The sequence below is a fragment of the Ovis aries genome, chromosome 21 (assembly GCF_016772045.2).
Source record: "Ovis aries strain OAR_USU_Benz2616 breed Rambouillet chromosome 21, ARS-UI_Ramb_v3.0, whole genome shotgun sequence".
Taxonomy (NCBI): domain Eukaryota; kingdom Metazoa; phylum Chordata; class Mammalia; order Artiodactyla; family Bovidae; genus Ovis; species Ovis aries.
Genome location: NC_056074.1, coordinates 45195312 through 45213382, shown reverse-complemented (window position 1 = coordinate 45213382; position 18071 = coordinate 45195312). Strand labels below are relative to the sequence as shown.

General features: G+C 53.8%; 1 protein-coding gene across 8 annotated transcripts in view; it reads left to right on the top strand.

Moving 5' to 3' along the window:
• The window catches only part of KCNQ1 (potassium voltage-gated channel subfamily Q member 1), a 380920-nt gene that overhangs the window by 306600 nt on the left and 56249 nt on the right, over window positions 1-18071 (top strand). For 5 of the 8 annotated variants that reach the window (XM_042237886.1, XM_027959847.2, XM_060404144.1 and 2 more), the window contains 3 exons: window positions 2895-2989; window positions 3914-3960; window positions 4781-4842. In XM_042237886.1, coding sequence (XP_042093820.1) covers window positions 2895-2989; window positions 3914-3960; window positions 4781-4842 — 204 coding nt within the window. The remainder of the gene's footprint in view (window positions 1-2894; window positions 2990-3913; window positions 3961-4780; window positions 4843-18071) is intronic. The other 3 variants (XM_060404142.1, XM_042237885.1, XM_060404141.1) reach the window with 1 other exon arrangement.

Here is an 18071-nt window from a genome sequence, read left to right as displayed (position 1 = left end):
CCTGTGAGTGCAGCAGCTCTTCCTGCTCCGCCCTGGGGACAGAGGCTCTCAGGCAAGGCCCAGGGCTGGGGCGGCTGGAGGGGGCAGGCAGCAAGAGGCCTCCAGGGAGGAGGGACCCAACAAGATGGAAGTCGGGGGTGAGCCCCTGGTGGTGAGGCGTTCCGGGGGGCTCCCGGGGTGGCCCCCGCCTCAGGCCCAGCTGCCAGGGCCCCTCCCCTGCAGCAGCCTGTCTGTCTGCCCACATGCCGGCCCCCATCTGGCCCCAGGGGCAGCAGACGTGGCTGGTGGCCCCCCTGCGGTCCTCGCTGGCCGATAAGTACCTAGCTGGCCGCCCCTGTGTCTGGCTGGAGGAGCCAGAGCCTCTTAGCCCTTCAAGTTTGCCTTGAACTCCTGTGTCCACCGTCGGTCAGTCTGGACAGCCCGGCATTATCTCGGCTCATCTCAGGCTCCTGCTGCTGCCGCCAGAGGAAATTAGCTTCAGAGAGAAAGCTGAGATGAGCTGTGCAGCCAGACCCCAGGCAGCCACTTGACAAAGGCCTCCAGGAGTGCTGACCAGACCCTGGTGGGAGCGGGGCGGGGAAGGGGTTGCTTATCAACTCCAAGCTGAGTCTCAGGGGGCCTAAGAGCCCACCAGGCCATGGGTCCCGGGTGTCAGACAGCTCTCAGTTACCTGCTGTGGTCCACACCCTGGCCAAGGCGAGGCGGGGGGCCCGACTCACAGGCCCCTCTCCACCCTTGCTCCTGCAGGCGCTCACACACCTGTCCCCTGCACTCGCGTGCCTTTCCACGGAGATGTCTGTGTACATTTGCACACACAGAGCCCCTCAATACACTCAGGGGCCCACAGTGGTCCATGACCTCCCAGGGTGTATGGGAGACCAGGACAAGGACCCGCTCCATTCAGGGCCAGGCCTGCCCAACTTTGACCTCTGAACCCTCCTTCTCTCTTCTGAGCCTGCCCCTGACCACATCAGCAAGTCTGGGGGTGGCCCCAAGCCTCACAAAGCCCTTTGGCCCAAAGGAAAGCAGGCATCACCGCTCAGGACCACCTTCCCGTGGGCACTGGATACAGTGCAGACCCTGGGCTCAGCCACAGCCACCATCACAGCCGTTCGGGTTCTCCTGACACGAGCCACTCAGGCCCCCCAGCCCTCTCTCCCCTTGAATCTTACTTTGCCCTCACTCCCCTTGTCAGCCAGAGGGCTCAGCATCCCCATCCTAGAGAAGCAAACACTGAGTCCTGGGCACATTTCCACTAGCCTACCACCCAGCGCCACTCTACGTTTGTCCTGGAGCTGGGGGTGTGGCGTCAGAGAGCCTGCCAGACTTCATCCCACCCCCGACCCCATGATCCTATGACAGGCCTTGTGTCTCAGCCACATGGGGATGCAGGGTGGTCCCAGAGTCCGAAGAGGGGCGGGTGTCAGCTGTGAGGGCCCCACCTGGCAAATCTGTTGGGGACAGGAGTCACCCTGGCCTTCTTGTGCCTGGTCCCTGATGGGGAGGAGGGTTCTGTCCTGCCTCAGGATTCTGGGGTCCCAAACCATGTAGGGAGTTGAACTTTAGCTGCCAGTGTTGATGGCAGGGCCCCTGGGCATGTCCAGAGGTGCCCAGAGATGGAGGCAGGACTCTGCCCTCAAGGAAGCCCCATCTTTCTGGGAAGGCAGAGGTGGCCTTGCCCTTAGCCTAGGGAAGCCCACCTCTGGGGTGGTGCCACAAGTAGAGGTAGGCCTCAGGTAGGCAGGGAGGACAGGGCCCCTGGGGCTCCCAGGTTTGAGATCTGGCCCTGGCCCTCAACGGGCATCTGAGTCTTATTCCTTCTCATCCTCTGACCCACCAGCCACTGCTCACCCTGCAAGCTGTCTGTAGCTTCTTGCAGACCCGCTACCCCCTGAGCCCCAGCCCCCAGCAAGAAGCAGTAACCTCCCAGCTCATCGCTAGTGTGAGCCCTTCAGGGTTAATGAGACCACCTGGGCCCCCTCAACCCTGTCTGCTTGAGGTCCCCCCAACAGAGTCTCTTTTCCCAATGAGCCCTGCTTGCTTGTATGGGCAAAGGGCCTCATGAGCCATCAGACCCCCACTCGGCCAGTCCCCTGCTACCTGGGTGGGACCCACAGCCTGTGGGCTCCTGGGATCGAGGCCATAAATGTGGCTGGAGGTTTTGCTGACATCCCGAGAAGCCGCCTTCTCTGTTGTGGTTTCACCTGAGCCCCGAATGCATTTATGGGCTCAGGGTTGGCGCTGAGCCTGGAGTTCCAGAGTCCCCTGCCCTGCCCCCCTGGCCCCAGGCCCACAGTGGGACCATCCTCTCCTTCCAGGCAGCCTGGGAGCCCGGGCAGGAGGCCTGCCACCCACAGCAGGCACTGCAGGCGAGGCTGTCCCTGGGGCCCCCTCTGCTCACCTCAGGGCACTGACTGCTGGGGAAGGGGTTGGGGTGGATCGCCCCCGCCCTGAGAACAGTTCAGGCTCCTGCTAGCGAGGGTGTGGTCAGCTTGGGGCCCAGGCTGGTGGGGGCTACACAAAACTGCCCTCTTTGCCACTGACCGGAGCCATGCTCATTCCTCCCCCACCCCACCCCCACCGCCCGCCCTGGGCCCTCAGCTGGGCCAGCTCTTCCAAGGCAGTTTGGAAACAGGGCTGGGGGCCTAGGAAGGGAGAGTAGGCAGGTCCGTGGGTCCACAGGGGCTGAATCACTGGCCTGGGGTCACCCAGTTCCCGGGTGGGGTGGGGGGTGGGGGATGGGGGCTGAGCCCAGCCACGGTGAGTGCTCTGATCCAGGCCCGTCCCTTGGTGCCACATGGTCAGCTCCTTAAACCCCGGACGCGCACGGAGAATAGGCACCGTCCTGTGCCCAGCGCTGGCCCGCACGGCCTGACTCTGTCTCTCCGCTGCAGCAAGCGCGGAAGCCCTACGACGTGCGAGACGTCATCGAGCAGTACTCCCAGGGCCACCTCAACCTCATGGTGCGCATCAAGGAGCTGCAGAGGAGGTGGGCGCGCCGGGCCGGGGGCGAGGCGGGGCGTGGGCATCGCGGGGCGGGGCGGGGATGGCAGGGGGCGGGGCGTGGGCAGTGTGGGGCGGGGCGTGGATGGCAGGGGCGGGGCGTGGGGGCTCGCTCCACCTGCACCCAAATCTCGGGGTGCGGACACTTCAGATCCGAGCTCACCCGCTGTTGAGCAGGCCCAGGTCAAGTCCCGGGAGATACACGACAGGGGGAGACCCTACCGGTTGGGCGCTGAGCACCCCAACTCTTGGAAGCCGACGTGTTCTGGCTTCTGGTCCATAGTCTGGAGAGCTTGTACTCCCGGAGGCCGCCTGCTCCTTAGGGGCCTGCGAGGGCTCAGACCAGCTGCACATGGGCGGTGGGTTGGCCTGGGGACCGAGCTCTGTGAGGCACGGGTGTGGCTGGGAGACCACCCATGTTGGCCACCCCGGCCGGGCAGGGACTCGGGCTGCCCCAGATCACCCTGCCCCTGTCACTGACCTACAACAGGGATGTGAGGCCCATCCAGCCCAGCGACCTGGCCTTGTCCTGGAAGGGACCTCTTGCAGTCCTGCCTCTCTGGACACGTCCAGGCACCTGGCCTGGGGCATTTATGAAGCGGCCACAGGACACTGGGCAATTCTGGGGTCCTGCTGTACCCAGGGAGGATGACAAAGGGGACAGTCCAACCACTGCCCTTCACCTCTGAACCCCCCACCCAGGCTCCCCATGGGAATGTGGGCCTCTGGAATCTGAGAGGCACCTGGCTGGTGTTGGGGTGGTGGCAGGGGGCGGCCCCCAGAAGGGGCGGGCAGCTTGTCTCGCTGGGGACGTTGGCCCATCCGCCCACTGATCGGGCAGATGTCAGTGTGGTGCCCAGGGGCCGAGAATGAGCTGGTCTCCATCTCCCTCTCCCCACCCCCCACCCAGGCTGGACCAGTCCATCGGGAAGCCCTCCCTCTTCATCTCCGTCTCAGGTGGGTTTCTGCATCGAGGCACCCTCAGCGTGGCAGCCCATGCCAGACCCGCCTACCATCGCCCCATCCATGCCTGCCTCTTCCCACCATCAGAAAGTGCATGACTCGCCAGGAAATCCAGGGAGACGGGGACAGGTGGATCCACCCTAAGCAAGGTGGCTTTGAACACAATTAACACGGGATTTGCAGTTAGCACAGGAACCTACAAGGGTCCCTATAAGGGCAGGCCTTTCTAGGCCATTGATGATCTGGGTGTAGAAATGTGACCAGGTCTTTGGGAAGATGTGGGCCTGGCAGTGGGGCTGCGGACTGAGAAGCCAGCCAGAACATCGCGGCAGAGGTGTGTGCCACTCTCCAGCTCTGAGGATGTGGAGCGGGCTGTGGGTCACATGGGGAGAACAGGGCCAGGCCAGTTCCTTGGGGTTGCCCTAACCCAGGTTCAGGTGGGAGGCGCAGCTCAGGCAGGGGCAGGACAGCGGGAGTTTCAGGGGCGACAGGCATCCCCAGCCAGAGCGAGTGTCTCCCAGGGGCGGAGGGCACAGTGGGCACCATCTCAGGCAGGCTGTCCCTGTCTTCCGCGCTCTCGGGAATCAAGGAAATGGGAAGGGTGGGACACTGACAAGCCAGCCAGTGCCGGCCCACCCCCTCCCCCCACCATCGCCTCCTGAAGTTCCCACCACGGAAGAGCTCTTAGGATACGTCCTCGGAGGTTCAGACCTTCGACTCTCAGCTCCCTCACCCCCGTCATCCTGGGGTCGCCTGCCCACCCCACCTCGTCAGCCAGCACCGGCGTCCCTGACTCAGGTGCTTTACCCCACAGAGAAGACGAAGGACCGTGGCAGCAACTCGATCGGCGCCCGCCTGAACCGCGTGGAGGACAAGGTAGGCACCGGGGCCTGTGCTGGCTCCCGCGGGCGCGGGCGGCGTCCTGGGGCCTGGACGGCGCTGGCCCTGGCGGCCCTCCACACTGCCGCTGGCCCCGGATGGCTTGGCGTCTGGGGTCTCCCCCCATCCGCCCGTCTCCCCTTTTTCCTTCCTCCTTCTCTCCTTCCGTCTGAGCTCGTGTGGCCTTCCTGAGTTAGGCGCCGTCTACTTCCCCGTGTGCAGTGGGTGTCATCTCCGCGGTAGGGAAGAGGACGCTGGAGTCCAGGCTGGTCTGAGACCTCACACAGGGGGCATCCTTGTGGGCAAGTGGCACTGAGTGCTCGCAGGCCCCTCCCTGGCATAGCTGAGGTGGGCATCCCTCCCTTGGCTCCAGCCCGAGGGCACTCAGGGACTTGGAGACACCGACAGGGGGACAAGGGTGCATCATGCGGGGAGCAGGGGCTGCGGGCCCCGGGACCCTCTACCACGGGCAGCTGAGCAAGGGCAGCGGTAGGTGGGCAGTGTCAGCCCAGGCCCTGCTGGGCGTCCAGGCAGGATGTGAACACCCACGCTCCCTCTGCTCCGGGGCACGGCCGCCTCAGTGGCTGGGGTGCCTCGGTCCTCCGCAGGGTCTGTGCCGGCGTCCTGGAGCCCCCGCGGACCTGTGGGACGGGAGGGGCGGTCATGCTGCCGCCGTGGTTGGGTGCAGGTGCTTATCTTGCTGAACAGCTCGCTCATCTACATGGACTTTATCTGAGAGCCGCAGGGGGGGCTAAAAATAGAGGAGTTTTGCTTGGGCAGGGAGGGCATCCACTGCTCCGTTTCCTGGGCAACGCCTGGCTCTGGCACATGTCTGTCTCTGCTGTAGCTGGGCAGGCGGGCAGGGGAACGGCTCCCAGTCGCTGCCCTCACCGCCCCCCCAGCCTGGGTCTGCAGGACTACCCTCTGCCCACCTGCAGTCTTCCCCGGCTGGGGCGGGTGTGGGGTCACGATCCAGTATGTGGGGTCTGAGAGGGAGGGCCGCTGTCCAGCTGAAACAGGGGCCCTCACCCTCTGGCCTGCCCCCTGGGGCTGTGTGACCCCGACATCCTGACACCACCGGAGAGCTGGCCCATCTCGGTCAGCACAGGCCTAAGCAGGGCCTTTGTCCTGTCCTACAGCAGACAGCCCAGTGGCAGGAGCCCTGTCTGGCAGGATGGGAACTGAAACCCAGAGGTCCGCTCCCCAGGCCGGCGGCATCAGGGCCTCAGGGGCACTGGGCTCTGCCTCCTGGGTGGCCGGCCCTAGGCTCTCACCCTGCCTCCTGTGTGTGACCAGGGCTGGCGCGTTCCGTGAGAAGCCACAGCACAGCAGACCAGGCCCTCTGGGTGGGGCCTCCGGTCATCGCAGGAAGCAGAGAGGGCTTCCCTGGTGGTCCAGGGGCCGACTCTGCACTCCCAATGCACGGAGCCCAGGTTCAATGCCCGGTCAGGACCCAGACCCCACATGCCACAGAAAAAGGGTCCGCGTGCCCCCCCCCCCCACACGGAGCAACTGAAAATAAGATCCCTCGTGCCACAGCTGAGACCGGTGCAGCCAAATAAATATTTCAACCGAAAAATAAAGGAAGCAGGGGCAGACCCAGGGAGCAGACCCCGCCCCCCACCCCCGCCAACCCCCTCGCCTGGCCCTGGGACAGCATTTGCTGAGTGAGCCCCACAACCAGCGCCCCCTCCCAGCCGCCCTGGGGCACCCGCCGTCCCACCGCCCAGATGCTCTCACCCCGCCCCGCGTGCCTGCCCTGGTCTGGTTCTGTCCCCTGTCCCGCTGCCCTGGGGCTTTCCTATGACCCTGCCCTGCTCAGGACAAGCCACTCCTTTAAGCCTAGACTGGAGCCCGGTGTCCTCTGGGGGTGGTGATGGGGCCGCCCAGGGCCCCCTGCAGCCCTCCGGCCACCTGTGAGGTCTAAGAATCAAGACATGGCCCTCAGTCAGCCAGGGGCGGTGTGGCAGGCAAAATGGGGCCTGTGCTGGCCTTGGGGGAACCCCATCACAGACCCAGATTTCTTCAGATCTGAACAACAAAGCTGGGGAGGGTCCTGGAGGACAAGGTTTGGGGGCCTCTGCCCATCAGGCTCTGCGCCCAGGAGAGGGGCCACCTGTTCCTGGGCAGCAAGGATTCTGCCTCATCCCCCCTGCCCCGTGGAGCTGGTTCGGCCGAGAGGCTCCGTCACTCGGAGTCCCAACCCTGCTCCACGCTCCCCACCCCTCCGTGGACTGCAGAGACCCAGGCGAGGCCTCCGTGGGCCCCTCCCCTGCCAGCTGACGCCCCTCGCAGATGGACCCTGGGAAGGGACCTACGTTATCAGCTTATCGCAGGGGCCATCAGGACCATAAACAACCCCCTGGCAATCCTGCTGACGCGGGAAGTTGGGGGCAGGAAATGCAGCAGCCGTCCGGCCCTCGGACACCCAGCAGGCCCTCGGCAGTGGCAGTGCCAGCCGGCCCGCCAGCCAAGCCCCCGCCCCGGGCCTTCCCCACACGCCAGGCCGGCCTCAGGCCGGAAGGGAGCCTGGCCCCCAACTGCTTCCTCATCTGGGCTCCAGCGGCAGTCTCCTCCCAGCCTCCTCCCAGCAAGCTCGCGGCTGCAGGAAGAGGGGATGGGAGAGGAGGGGCAGGGGGCTTGGGAGGCACGCGGTACCCCCTCAACCCCTGTCTTGGGGCGGGGAGCCCAGCACACCTGTCCCTGGCCTGGGCTGGCTGTCCAGGCCTGCCTGGCTCCAGGGGTGTGTGCAGGGCCGAAGCAGCGTCCTGCCCTGGGCCCACACCACACACCCCCCACCCCGGCCTCACCCAGGGGCCTGAGGGACCCGCGGGTCCCCAGAGGAGATGTGGGAGCTGCTCTTGCCTGTTGTGTTCCACACTTGGCGGAGGGAGGAGGGGAAGGACAGCCTTTGCACAAATAAATTCTCTTTTGCAAGTGGGGAAACTGAGGCCCAAGGAGTTTGCACAGCTGTCTAATTAGCTAGTTAGTTAGAGCTAGCCCCAGCGGAAGCCACGGACAGAGGGGCAGATAAGGTGGAGAGAGACAGCAGAAAAGAATTTCATAAACACAAGGGGTCTGGTGAGAAGAGGCCGCGTCCGAACAAGGAGGGCCAGGCTGGGGGCTGGGGTGGGGGCAGGCAGCGGGGTCCGCTGGTGGCGGCGGTCAAACTCTGCCCTGGAGGGGGGCACGCCTCGCCAGCCCTGAGACGGGTCCTGAGAACACGACCCCCAGCCCCGGGGCCCCTCCCTATCAGGGCTGCCGCGGGGCAAGGACCCCGGGCTCTCTGGGGACCCGATGAAGCAGTCGGCTCCCACCTCCCTCCCCCCAGTGTGTATTCTTAGCTCGGCCCCTGGGCCTGCTGCAGTGTTTACATTGAGCCCTGTTTATGTTGCAAGCTCAGCTCACACTGCTTTTGCTGATATGAGGAACACAGTGGGCTGGGAGAATTTCTTTCTTCTCTGTTTTTGCCGGAAATGTTCATGGCTCAGAGCCGGACACCGGGAGTCCTGGGTTTCCAGGCCCCAGTTCAGACAGCAAGGGTGGGAAGGGCCCTCCCCAACCTGGCACTGCTTCACTGCCCCCTGTCCTAGAACCCTGGCCGGGCACACCTCTCTCCTGCACAGACATGCCCCCAGCCCGGGCCCCCCACCGCCGCACCTCCCCAGCCTCTGCCCTGCACCAGGAGGGCCCAGTCTGCCCCACCCTCCCTCCTCCTGCTCAGTCCTCCTCCCAGACCTCTTCATCCCCCAGCCTAAAAGCAGGATCCAGAGGCATGACCATCCAGAAGGCTCTCCATGCCTCCCTCCCTAGAGCCCCTCAAAGCTGCTCATCCGTGCAGGCCTGCTGCACACCCTGCCCTCTGAGTTTGGGCCTCTGTTATCTTGGGCTTAGGTTATTTTTCCAGACATCTATGTGGTCTCTGGCCTCTCCTCACTGCACCGCAGCCCTTCCTATTGTATAATCTTTGTTAGACACTGCAGAAGCTCTCTTGCTCACCTTTTCTTCAGAATCTTTGTATCCACATTTGTGGGTGAGATATGTCCTTGTGTTCTCATCTGTTTGGGCATCCAGTTTAGGGGAGCCTCACGGAACGAGTTAAGAAGCAATCTCTCTTCTTTTGTATTCTAGAATATTTTCTATGGGATTAGGGTTTTCTTCCCCAGAATGTTTGGAGAAACTTGAAGGCGAAGCCGCCCAGGCCTGCCGTGTTCTTTGTGGAAGGATTTTTAATTGAGGCAAACCTTGGATGGTTCGGGGACGGGTAGGGCTTTCCATCTCTTCCCGTGTCAGCTTTGATAAGTTGCTCGCTCTAGCAAGTGTGCGTTCCACCCTAGTTTCATATTTATTGGGACGTCTCATCATTTTAGCACCTGCACCGAAGTTTGTTGGTTAGCTGCATTGTCGTGGCCGACTCTTTGAGGCCCCGTGGACTGTATAGCCCGCCAGGCTCCTCTGTCCATGGGATTCTCCAGGCAGGAATACTGGAGTGGGTTGCCATCCCCTGCCCCATCCAGGGGATCTTCCCAACCCAGGGATCAAACTCTCGTCTCCTGCATTGGTAGGTGGATTCTTTACCGTTGGGCTCCCAGGCCCCTATTTCATTTGCTTGTTTGCGCCTTCACTTGTTTTCACTGGTCAAGCTTGTTGGCTCCTTGACAATTTTGTTCATGTCGTCAACAAACGTTTGACTCTGTTGATCCTCCTTTGTGTTGGTTTGTTTTGCTTCATTCACTGTTTTCTCGCTTTATTTACTTGGGTTTAGTGTAGTGTTCTTTCTTTAACTTCCTTGGTTGAATTCATTTTAAGACTTTCTACATTTCTAATGCGTGCTCTTAAGGCTGCACGGTGGTTTTTCTCTAAATGCCGCTGAAACGTCATGCCCCAGGTTTTCATCTGCAGCTTTAATTTTGGTGTTCATCCACGTAAAGACTTCTCGAGTCTCCGCTGTGACCTCTTGTTTATCCCAGGAGATGTTCTGAAATGTGATTTTCATCGTTGTTATAAGCCGTATTGCTCTGCTGTCAGAGAAAGTGCTCTGCAGGACATCAGTCTTTCGAAACCTTCTGAAAAATGTTGCATAGTTACAAGGTGTCATCAAGAAGGCAAATGTACCGTCTCTGTTTGAATACCATGCGTATTTTGAAGTTGACAGTTGCGGTGTTATGCTTGTGTCTGTTAGAACAAGCTTGTTAATTGGTTCCTCCCTGGAATGTTTTTATCTACTTGATCTATCGTTAAGAAGTGTATTGAGATGCCAGCTCTTGTGGAGAATTGTCCTACTCTTCTTCATATTTCTGTCCATTTTTGACTCGTATGTGATCAGGCACCTATAATATTCACTTTTTTGTATATTCACTGCTGAAGTCAATGTCTTCTAATTCCGTAGCACCCTCTCTCTCTCAGGCAGGCTTTCCCCCTTCTTAAAGCCTATTGTTATACAAACCTAATTTTCTTCGCAATCTTTTTTTTTTAAGCTTTCTTGAGGTATAATTTACGTGCCATAAAACTCACCCACTGTCAGTGCAGACAGCACATTTTAGTAAATCTCTAATTTGATGTGCAACCAACATCCAAATGAAGTTTGAGGACGTTTTCAACACCCCCAATTCCCTCAATGCCATTTGCCAGCTCCCGCCGCCAGCCACAGTCAATCACTGCCCTGCTTTCTGTCTCTGTATCCTTAAATTTCTGTTAAGACTAGAAATTTGCCTTTTCTGGATGTTCCCTGTAAATGGAATCAGACAACTTGCGGCGTTTTGCGTTTAGCTTTCCTCACATAACGTAACATTCTCGAGGGTCGTCTGTCCTGCACCACGCATTTCTTTTCTTCTTAACGCTCAGCAGCATTCTGTTGTATGGATCAACCACATTCTGTTTATCCATTTGCAAGTTGATAGACGTCTGGACTGTGTCCAGTTTGGGGCTATTGTGGTCAACGCCGCTGTGAACTTTTTCTCTACAAGTCTGTGTATGGACATATGTTTTCATTTCCTCCGGTCAGGTTCCTAAGAGGGGAATTGATGGGTCATATGGTCAGTTTCTGTTTAACTTTCTAAAACATTTCTAAACTATGTTCCAAAGAGTTCGCACCAGTTTGATTTCCCACCAGTAACACACAAAGGTTCCACTTTCTCTATATCCTTGCAAATACATGGTATGGCTGATCTTTTTTCCTTTCGCCATTCTAGCTGTGGGTTTGATTTGCATTTCCTTAATCACTAATGATGTTGAGCAACTTTTCATGTGCTTATTAGCCATTCATAGTCTTCTCAGGGGAAATGTTTATTCAACCCTCCTGACTATTTTCTAATTAAGTAGTTCTCTTCTTGAGTTGTAACAGTTGTTCATATGTTCTGGATACAAGCCCTTTATCAGATATAGGACTCGCAAGTATTTTCTCCCACTCTGGGGCTGTCTTTTCATGTTCTTAATCATGTCTTTTAAAACACAAAAGTTTTAAGTTGCAAAGAAGTCCAACTTATCCTTTCTTGTATGACTCATGCTTTTGATGTTACGTCTAAGACTTCTTTGCCTATTCCAGGGGCATGAACATTTCCTCCTACTTTTTTTCTTGCAGAAGTTTTTTTTTTTTTAGTTTTAACTCTTGCATTTAGGTCTGTGATTTATTTTGAGTTAATTTGGGGATGTGATATGTGGAAACGTTTGGGGTTTTTTGTTGTTTTGGTTTGGTTTTTGTTCCTTTTGCTTATAGAGACCCAGCTGCCTTGATACCATTTGTTGAAAAGGTTACATTTCCCTCATTGACTTTTCATGATGCCTTTGTCAAAAATCAATGGAGCGTAAGTATATGGGTTTGTTTCTGGATTCTCAATTCTGGACCACTGGTCTCTAGCCCTGTCTTTAAATCCACATTCCTCTATCTTGATCATTGTAGCTTTGTAGTAAGTTTTGAAACCAGGGAGTGTCAGTCCTCCAATTTTCTTCTTTCTCAAATCATTTTGCCCTTTCTATATTTTATGAATGTTTATATGGATTTTAGAGTCAGGTTCCCAGTTTCTACCAAAAAAATAAATAAATAAAAAAGAGAGAGAAGAAACCTGATAGGATTTTCCTAGAGAGTGTACTGAATCTATAGACCCATTTGGGAAAACTTGACATCTTAACAGTATTGAGTCTTCCAGTTCATGAACATGGTATATCCTTCTGTTTATTTGATCTATTTTAATTCCTTCCCATTATATTTTATAATTTTTAGTGTATAAATCTTACATATCTTGTTAACTTTCTTTCTAAATATTTTATTATTTTTGATGGTACTGTTAATGGAATTGTTTTCTTAATTTCATTTTTGAGTTGTTACTAGTATATAGAAACTGGAGAAGGAAATGGTAACCCACTCCAGTGCTCTTGCCTGGAGAATCCTGTGGACAGAGGAGCCTGGTGGGCTGCCATCTATGGGGTCGCACAGAGTCGGACACGACTGAAGCGACTTAGCAGCAGCGGCAGCGGTGTATAGGCATGCAATTGAATTTTTATATTAAGCTTATAAACTGTGACTTCATTGTTATTAATGCTGCTAAATTTCGTTGTTGTTGATTCCTTAGGATTTGCTATACATAGGATCATGTCATCTGTGAGGCTTCCCTGCTGTCTCAGATGGTAAAGAATCCGCCTGCAATGTGGGAGGCCTGGGTTTGATCCCTGGGTTGGGAAGATCCGCTGGAGAAGGGAATGGCTACCCACTCCAGTATTCTGATCTGGAGAATTCCGTGGACTGTGGAGCCTGGTAGGCTACAGCCCATGGGGTTGCAGAGTCAGACACAACTAAGCGACTTTCACTTTTTGTCATGTGCGAATAAGGACAATTTTATGTCTTCCTTCCAATCTGTATGCCTTTAATTTCCTTTTCTGCCTAATTATACTAGCTTGACTGTCTAGTAAAATGTTAACTAAAACTGGCTAGAGAAAGTCTTGTAGGGCAAACTGTTCTATCATTTACCATTAAGTATGATGTAGGTTTTCATTAAATGCTGTTTGTTGAGTTGAGGATGTTTTCTTCTGTTCCTAGTGTGTGTTCAGAGTTCTCACAAATGGATGTTAGATTTTCTCAGTTGCCCATTCTGCAACTTTTGGGATGGGCATGTGCTTTTTAGCCCTTATTTCTATTAATATGATGTGATACCTTAACTGATTTGGGGATTTTAAACCAGTCTTGTGTTTCCCACTTGACCATGGCGTACAGCCTCTTTTATCCGTCATTGGATTTGGTTTGCTAAGATTTTGTTAGGAATGTTTGCATCCATATTCATAAAAGATACTCTTCTGAGTTTTCTTGTGTTTTTTTTTTTCCTTTCTGATTTTGGTGTTGGGTTTTTAAATTCTTTTTTTAATCATATACACATTTTACATGTCTTTTGTAAACCCTAGATTTTTAAAAACCATTTACTACATCTATACTTAATATAATTTCCAATATGTTCTGATTGATTTATAGCCATGTATTTTGTGCTTTTTATTCGTACTAAATTTTTTAGTGTTTACTTTGCTCTTCTTTCTTATCTCTTGTTGGATTGATAGTTATTTTTCATTGCACGTTTTCTTTTACTGGTTTTGAAGTTATATAACCATTCTTGTAGAGGGTAACCTAGGACTTTATAAACAGTTATATATTAAAGCCATTTGCTATGTTTGCCCACATCTGGAATAAAGTAAGTACCTTAGAACATTTTAGTTTCCATCTCTCCAGCTAACTTATATGTTTTGTTGTATATGTAAGTTCAAACATAATTAGCAGTGTTTTATATTGGAGAGGGCAATGGCACCCCACTCCAGTGCTCTTGCCTGGAAAATCCCATGGGTGGAGGAGCCTGGAAGGCTGCAGTCCATGGGGTTGCTGAGGGTCAGACACGACTGAGCGACTTCACTTTCACTTTTCCCTTTCATGCCTTGGAGAAGGAAATGGCAACCCACTCCAGCGTTCTTGCCTGGAGAATCCCAGGGACGGGGGAGCCTGGTGGGCTGTCGTCTGTTGGGTTGCACAGAGTCGGACACAACTGAAGCTACTTAGCAGCAGCAGCAGCAGCAGCAGTGCTTTATATAATCAGTATGTATTTAAATTTACCCATCTATTTGCATTTTTGTCACACATCATTGGAGAAGGAAATGGCACCCCACTCCAATACTCCTGCCTGGAAAATCCCATGGAGGAAGAGCCTGGTAGGCTGCAGTCCATGGGGTCGCAAAGAGTCAGACACACTAAGCAACGTGACTTTCACTTTTCACTTTCATGCATTGGAGAAGGAAATGGCAGCCCACTCCAGTGTTCTTGCCTGGAGAATCCCAGGGACGGGGGAGCTTGATGGGCTGCCGTCTATGGCGTCGCACAGAGGTGGACACGACTGAAGCGACTTAGCAGCAGCAGCAGCAGCATTTATTTGTCATCTCAGATCTTATATGTGGGGGTCACTTTTTTTGACTGAAGTATTCATTAGAATTTTATTCAGTGAAAATCAAAACCCTTCTGATTTTGTTTTAAAATGATGGTTTTAGTGTTGTTCTTAAAAAATATTTCCACTGGCTACAAAATTCCAGACCCTAGGTTACCAAAATGATGTTCTTTTAACACATTGAAAGCATCATCAAGCTGTTCTTTGACTTCCATTGTTTCCATTGAGAACAGAGATGACAGTGAGTCGTTGCTCTTCAGAAGGCAATGCATCTTTGCTTTCCGGCTGGTTTTAAGCTCTTTCCTTTGACTAGTGTTCTGTATTTGCACCATGTTGTATTATTAGAGTCTGTCTTTTGTTCATTCTGCTTGAAATCCATTGAGTTTCCTCAATCTGCGGTTGGTGAAACGCATCAGGCCTGGATTATACTCGGCCGCTGTCTCTCATATTTTGCTTTAGTTCACTATTTCTCCTGGAACTTTCAGGAGACGTCTGGTCGACCATCTCAGTCCTCTCATGCCTCTGAGTGCACCTCTCTTTCTCATTTATAAAAAATCACTTTGTTCTCTGTACTGTATTCTGGATACTGTCTTCTGATCTGTCTTCCAATTCACTAATTATTTCTTCTAATAATTTCTTCTAAACTACAGTTAAATTTATCCAAAGAATTTTAAATTTCAATGATTGTTTTTCTATGTATGGAAATCCTATTTAGTTCTTATGCATACTTGATAGACCTTTTTATAGTACCTTTCTTTTCACTTGTACATTCAAACTTGAAAAAAATTTCTTTTTTTTCTTTCATTTTTACTTTATTTTACAATACTGTATTGGTTTTGCCATACATTGACATGAATCCACCAAATTTCTTGAAGTGTATTGAATACAGCTATTTCATGTTTGAAAGCGTGAAAATGTAAGTTGCTCCGTCATGTCTGACTCTTTATGACTCCATGACAGTAGCCTGCCAGGATCCTCTGTCCACGGAATTCTCCAGGCAAGAATACTGGAGTGGGTAAGCCATTCCCTTTTCCAGGAGATCTCCCCAACCCAGGGATCCAACCCAGGTCTCCTGCATTACAGGCAGGTTCGGTTTCTGTTAATTCTGGCATCTCAGTCTCTGTGAGTCACCTTATCTGTTATGTTTTTCCTCCTGGCTCTCATTCATGGTGTTTTGTTCCCTTTGAGGATTTCCTTTTTTTAATCCTAAGTTCGTATATCTTACCGTGTATCTCTGGGGATTTTTGAGGCCTAATGTGGAGTTGACCTTGGGGAGGATCCATGTTGATTTCTTCCATTGCGCTACACGTGGGAGCGCTACCAGCCTGAACTATAAATTCTAGGCTCAGCATTTTTGCGACCACTCATGTGGTATGCATTTGGGCTTCCAAGCTGAGCATACCAGCTTGTGGATATGGCTTCTCAGATCAAATATTGTTCCACTCCTTTCAGCAGCAAAGCAATTTTCTATATAGTCTTTTCAGGGACCGGGGTATTTCTCACTGACCATTGAACCTTCACATTGAACACAGAGCACTTTGAAAGTTCCAGCTTTACAGAGGGCTCTGCCATGACACTTCCAACCTGGGGCAGGTCTGGGCTCGGATACCTAAGCATCCATCCCCTATGAAAACCAAAGCTGAAGATTACTCAGCTCATCACATGCCTTCAGGACACCGCTCACCTCTGTGGGCTCCACGCTCACTGTGCGCTCAGCCTCTGATCTCTCTCACCTCCCGACTCACTCACCAAGGCCAGTGAGTCTTGTGGGCAGACAAGCTCTTGTTCACTTACAGGGCACGGAGTCAGTGTTTGGAAGGTGGCGTTTTTCTGGGCACCCTGGGTCTGACGGCTGCTGTTCCAGCTCTGTGTACTGATTCCTGACCTTCCTAGGCTTCATCTCCGCATGAAATTGGGAGACGTTGGGCAGTAGCAATGTGTCTGGTTCCTGCTGGTCTGTGGGGTCTTAGTGATAAGCAGGTCTCATTCTGGGGCTCCAGCAGTTCTGTGCTGGGCCAGCAGCTATTCGGGACTGGACTGAGAAGAATGCTCTTCTCCAAGCCCCCTGGCCCTCAGACAGAAAGGACTCCCCCACTCACTTCCACTGAGGCCAAGGATGCAGAGATAGGAGCCTCTGGACCAGGGGGCAGCAGACTGGGGCCCATGGGCCAAATCTGGCCCCTGACCTAAAAGGATGCAGAGATAGGAGCCTCTGGACCAGGGGGCAGCAGACTGGGGCCCATGGGCCAAGTCTGGCCCTTGCCCTAAAGAATGTGTGGCGAAGCCTGTGTATGAGCCCTAACGCCTGCATTTATTATCTGGCAGTTGACAAGAAAGTCTGCTGATCCCCAGTTCAGACCAACGTTGCCCAGTAGAAATATAAAGGGAACCACAGATGTAATTTCAAAATTTCTAATAGCCACATCAGAAAAATAAAAAGAAACAAGTTAAATTCATTCCAATATATTTTATTTAACCCAGTAGATTAAAACATTATCACTCTGGGACTTCCCTGGGGGTCACTGATTAAGACTCTGTGCTTCCACTGCATAGAAGTGAAGTGAAGTTGCTCAGTTGTGTCCGACTCTTTGCAACCCCAGACGCTTTAACCTCTGAGCTACCAGGGAAGCCCCTGGTACCTACCAGGGAAGCGCACTGCATAGGGTGCAGGCTTAATCCCGGGTCAGGGAACTAAGATCTCAGATGCTGCACAGCATGACCAAAAACTAAAAAAAAAAAAAAGTTACATGATCATTCCAGTATATAATATTAACAGAATGGTTAGGGTGGACAACATCCTGTCTCCCAAAGCCAGCGTCTGTTTTAGACTTAGAGCACGCCCCTCTTTGGATGCTGAGTTTTCGTAAGAACTGCCCGGGCTGCATTTAGAGATCAGAAGATTTACAGTTGTCAACGGAGGTTCTCATGCCTAAATTAGCATTCCTAAACAACTATTGTTAAAGTCTTCTAATAACTGAGTTGGGGATCTGTAGTTACATCTGAATTCATTAAAATTAAAATTCAATCAAGTTGAGATCCAGTTTCTCGGTGTCAGCCGCATCTCCACTGCTCTGTAGGCAAGCTTGGCTGGTGAGCAGGCGCTGGTACCATGACTCAGACTGTGGTGTGCTGGCGGGCAGAGGCGGGAGTGGCCCCCGAACGTGTGACCGGGCCAGACCCAGGGAAGTACTGGGCAAACACCAAGCGGGCGAGCAGGTGCTGATGTGGGGCAGGTGGTGGGGGCGGGTGGGGAGAGTGTCTCCAGGCCCAGCATCCCCTCTGAACGCCCTTGCACCCTCTTGGGCTCCCAGTCCTCAGACTCGAGCCCCCAGAGCCCATAACCCACACCTCCCTGATGACCACCCGCCTGGCATCCTGGTTCTTATAACAGCATCTGTCTCCCACCAGCCTTGGCTCCTGGGGGCCATAGGGACAGCGTTCACCTTGGGAGGCTGAGTTCCCAGGCTGCCTTGGACTCCGCGGGGCACCTCATCGCCAGCTGGGGCCAGTTGCCTCTGAAGGCTGGGCAATCTCAAAGGGGCTCCCCCCACCCCGTGCCCAGCTCCCCAACATCCCTCTGCTCCTGCAACACTCCTCTCTTTGCTGGTGAACTGCTCTTGAGTGGCAGGGCCGTAAATAGGCAAAGGCGTGGGCTTTGCCTGATCAAAGGGCCCCCTTCAGAAGCCGTCATTAGCTGCTATTCTGGGAACTGGTTATTTTAAGGTTAGTGTATTTTTTCTTTCCTGAGGAGCCGTCTTAGTGGATGGCGAGGTCCTGAGGTGCTGGCTTTTCAGTCAAACCACACAAGCCCTGTTT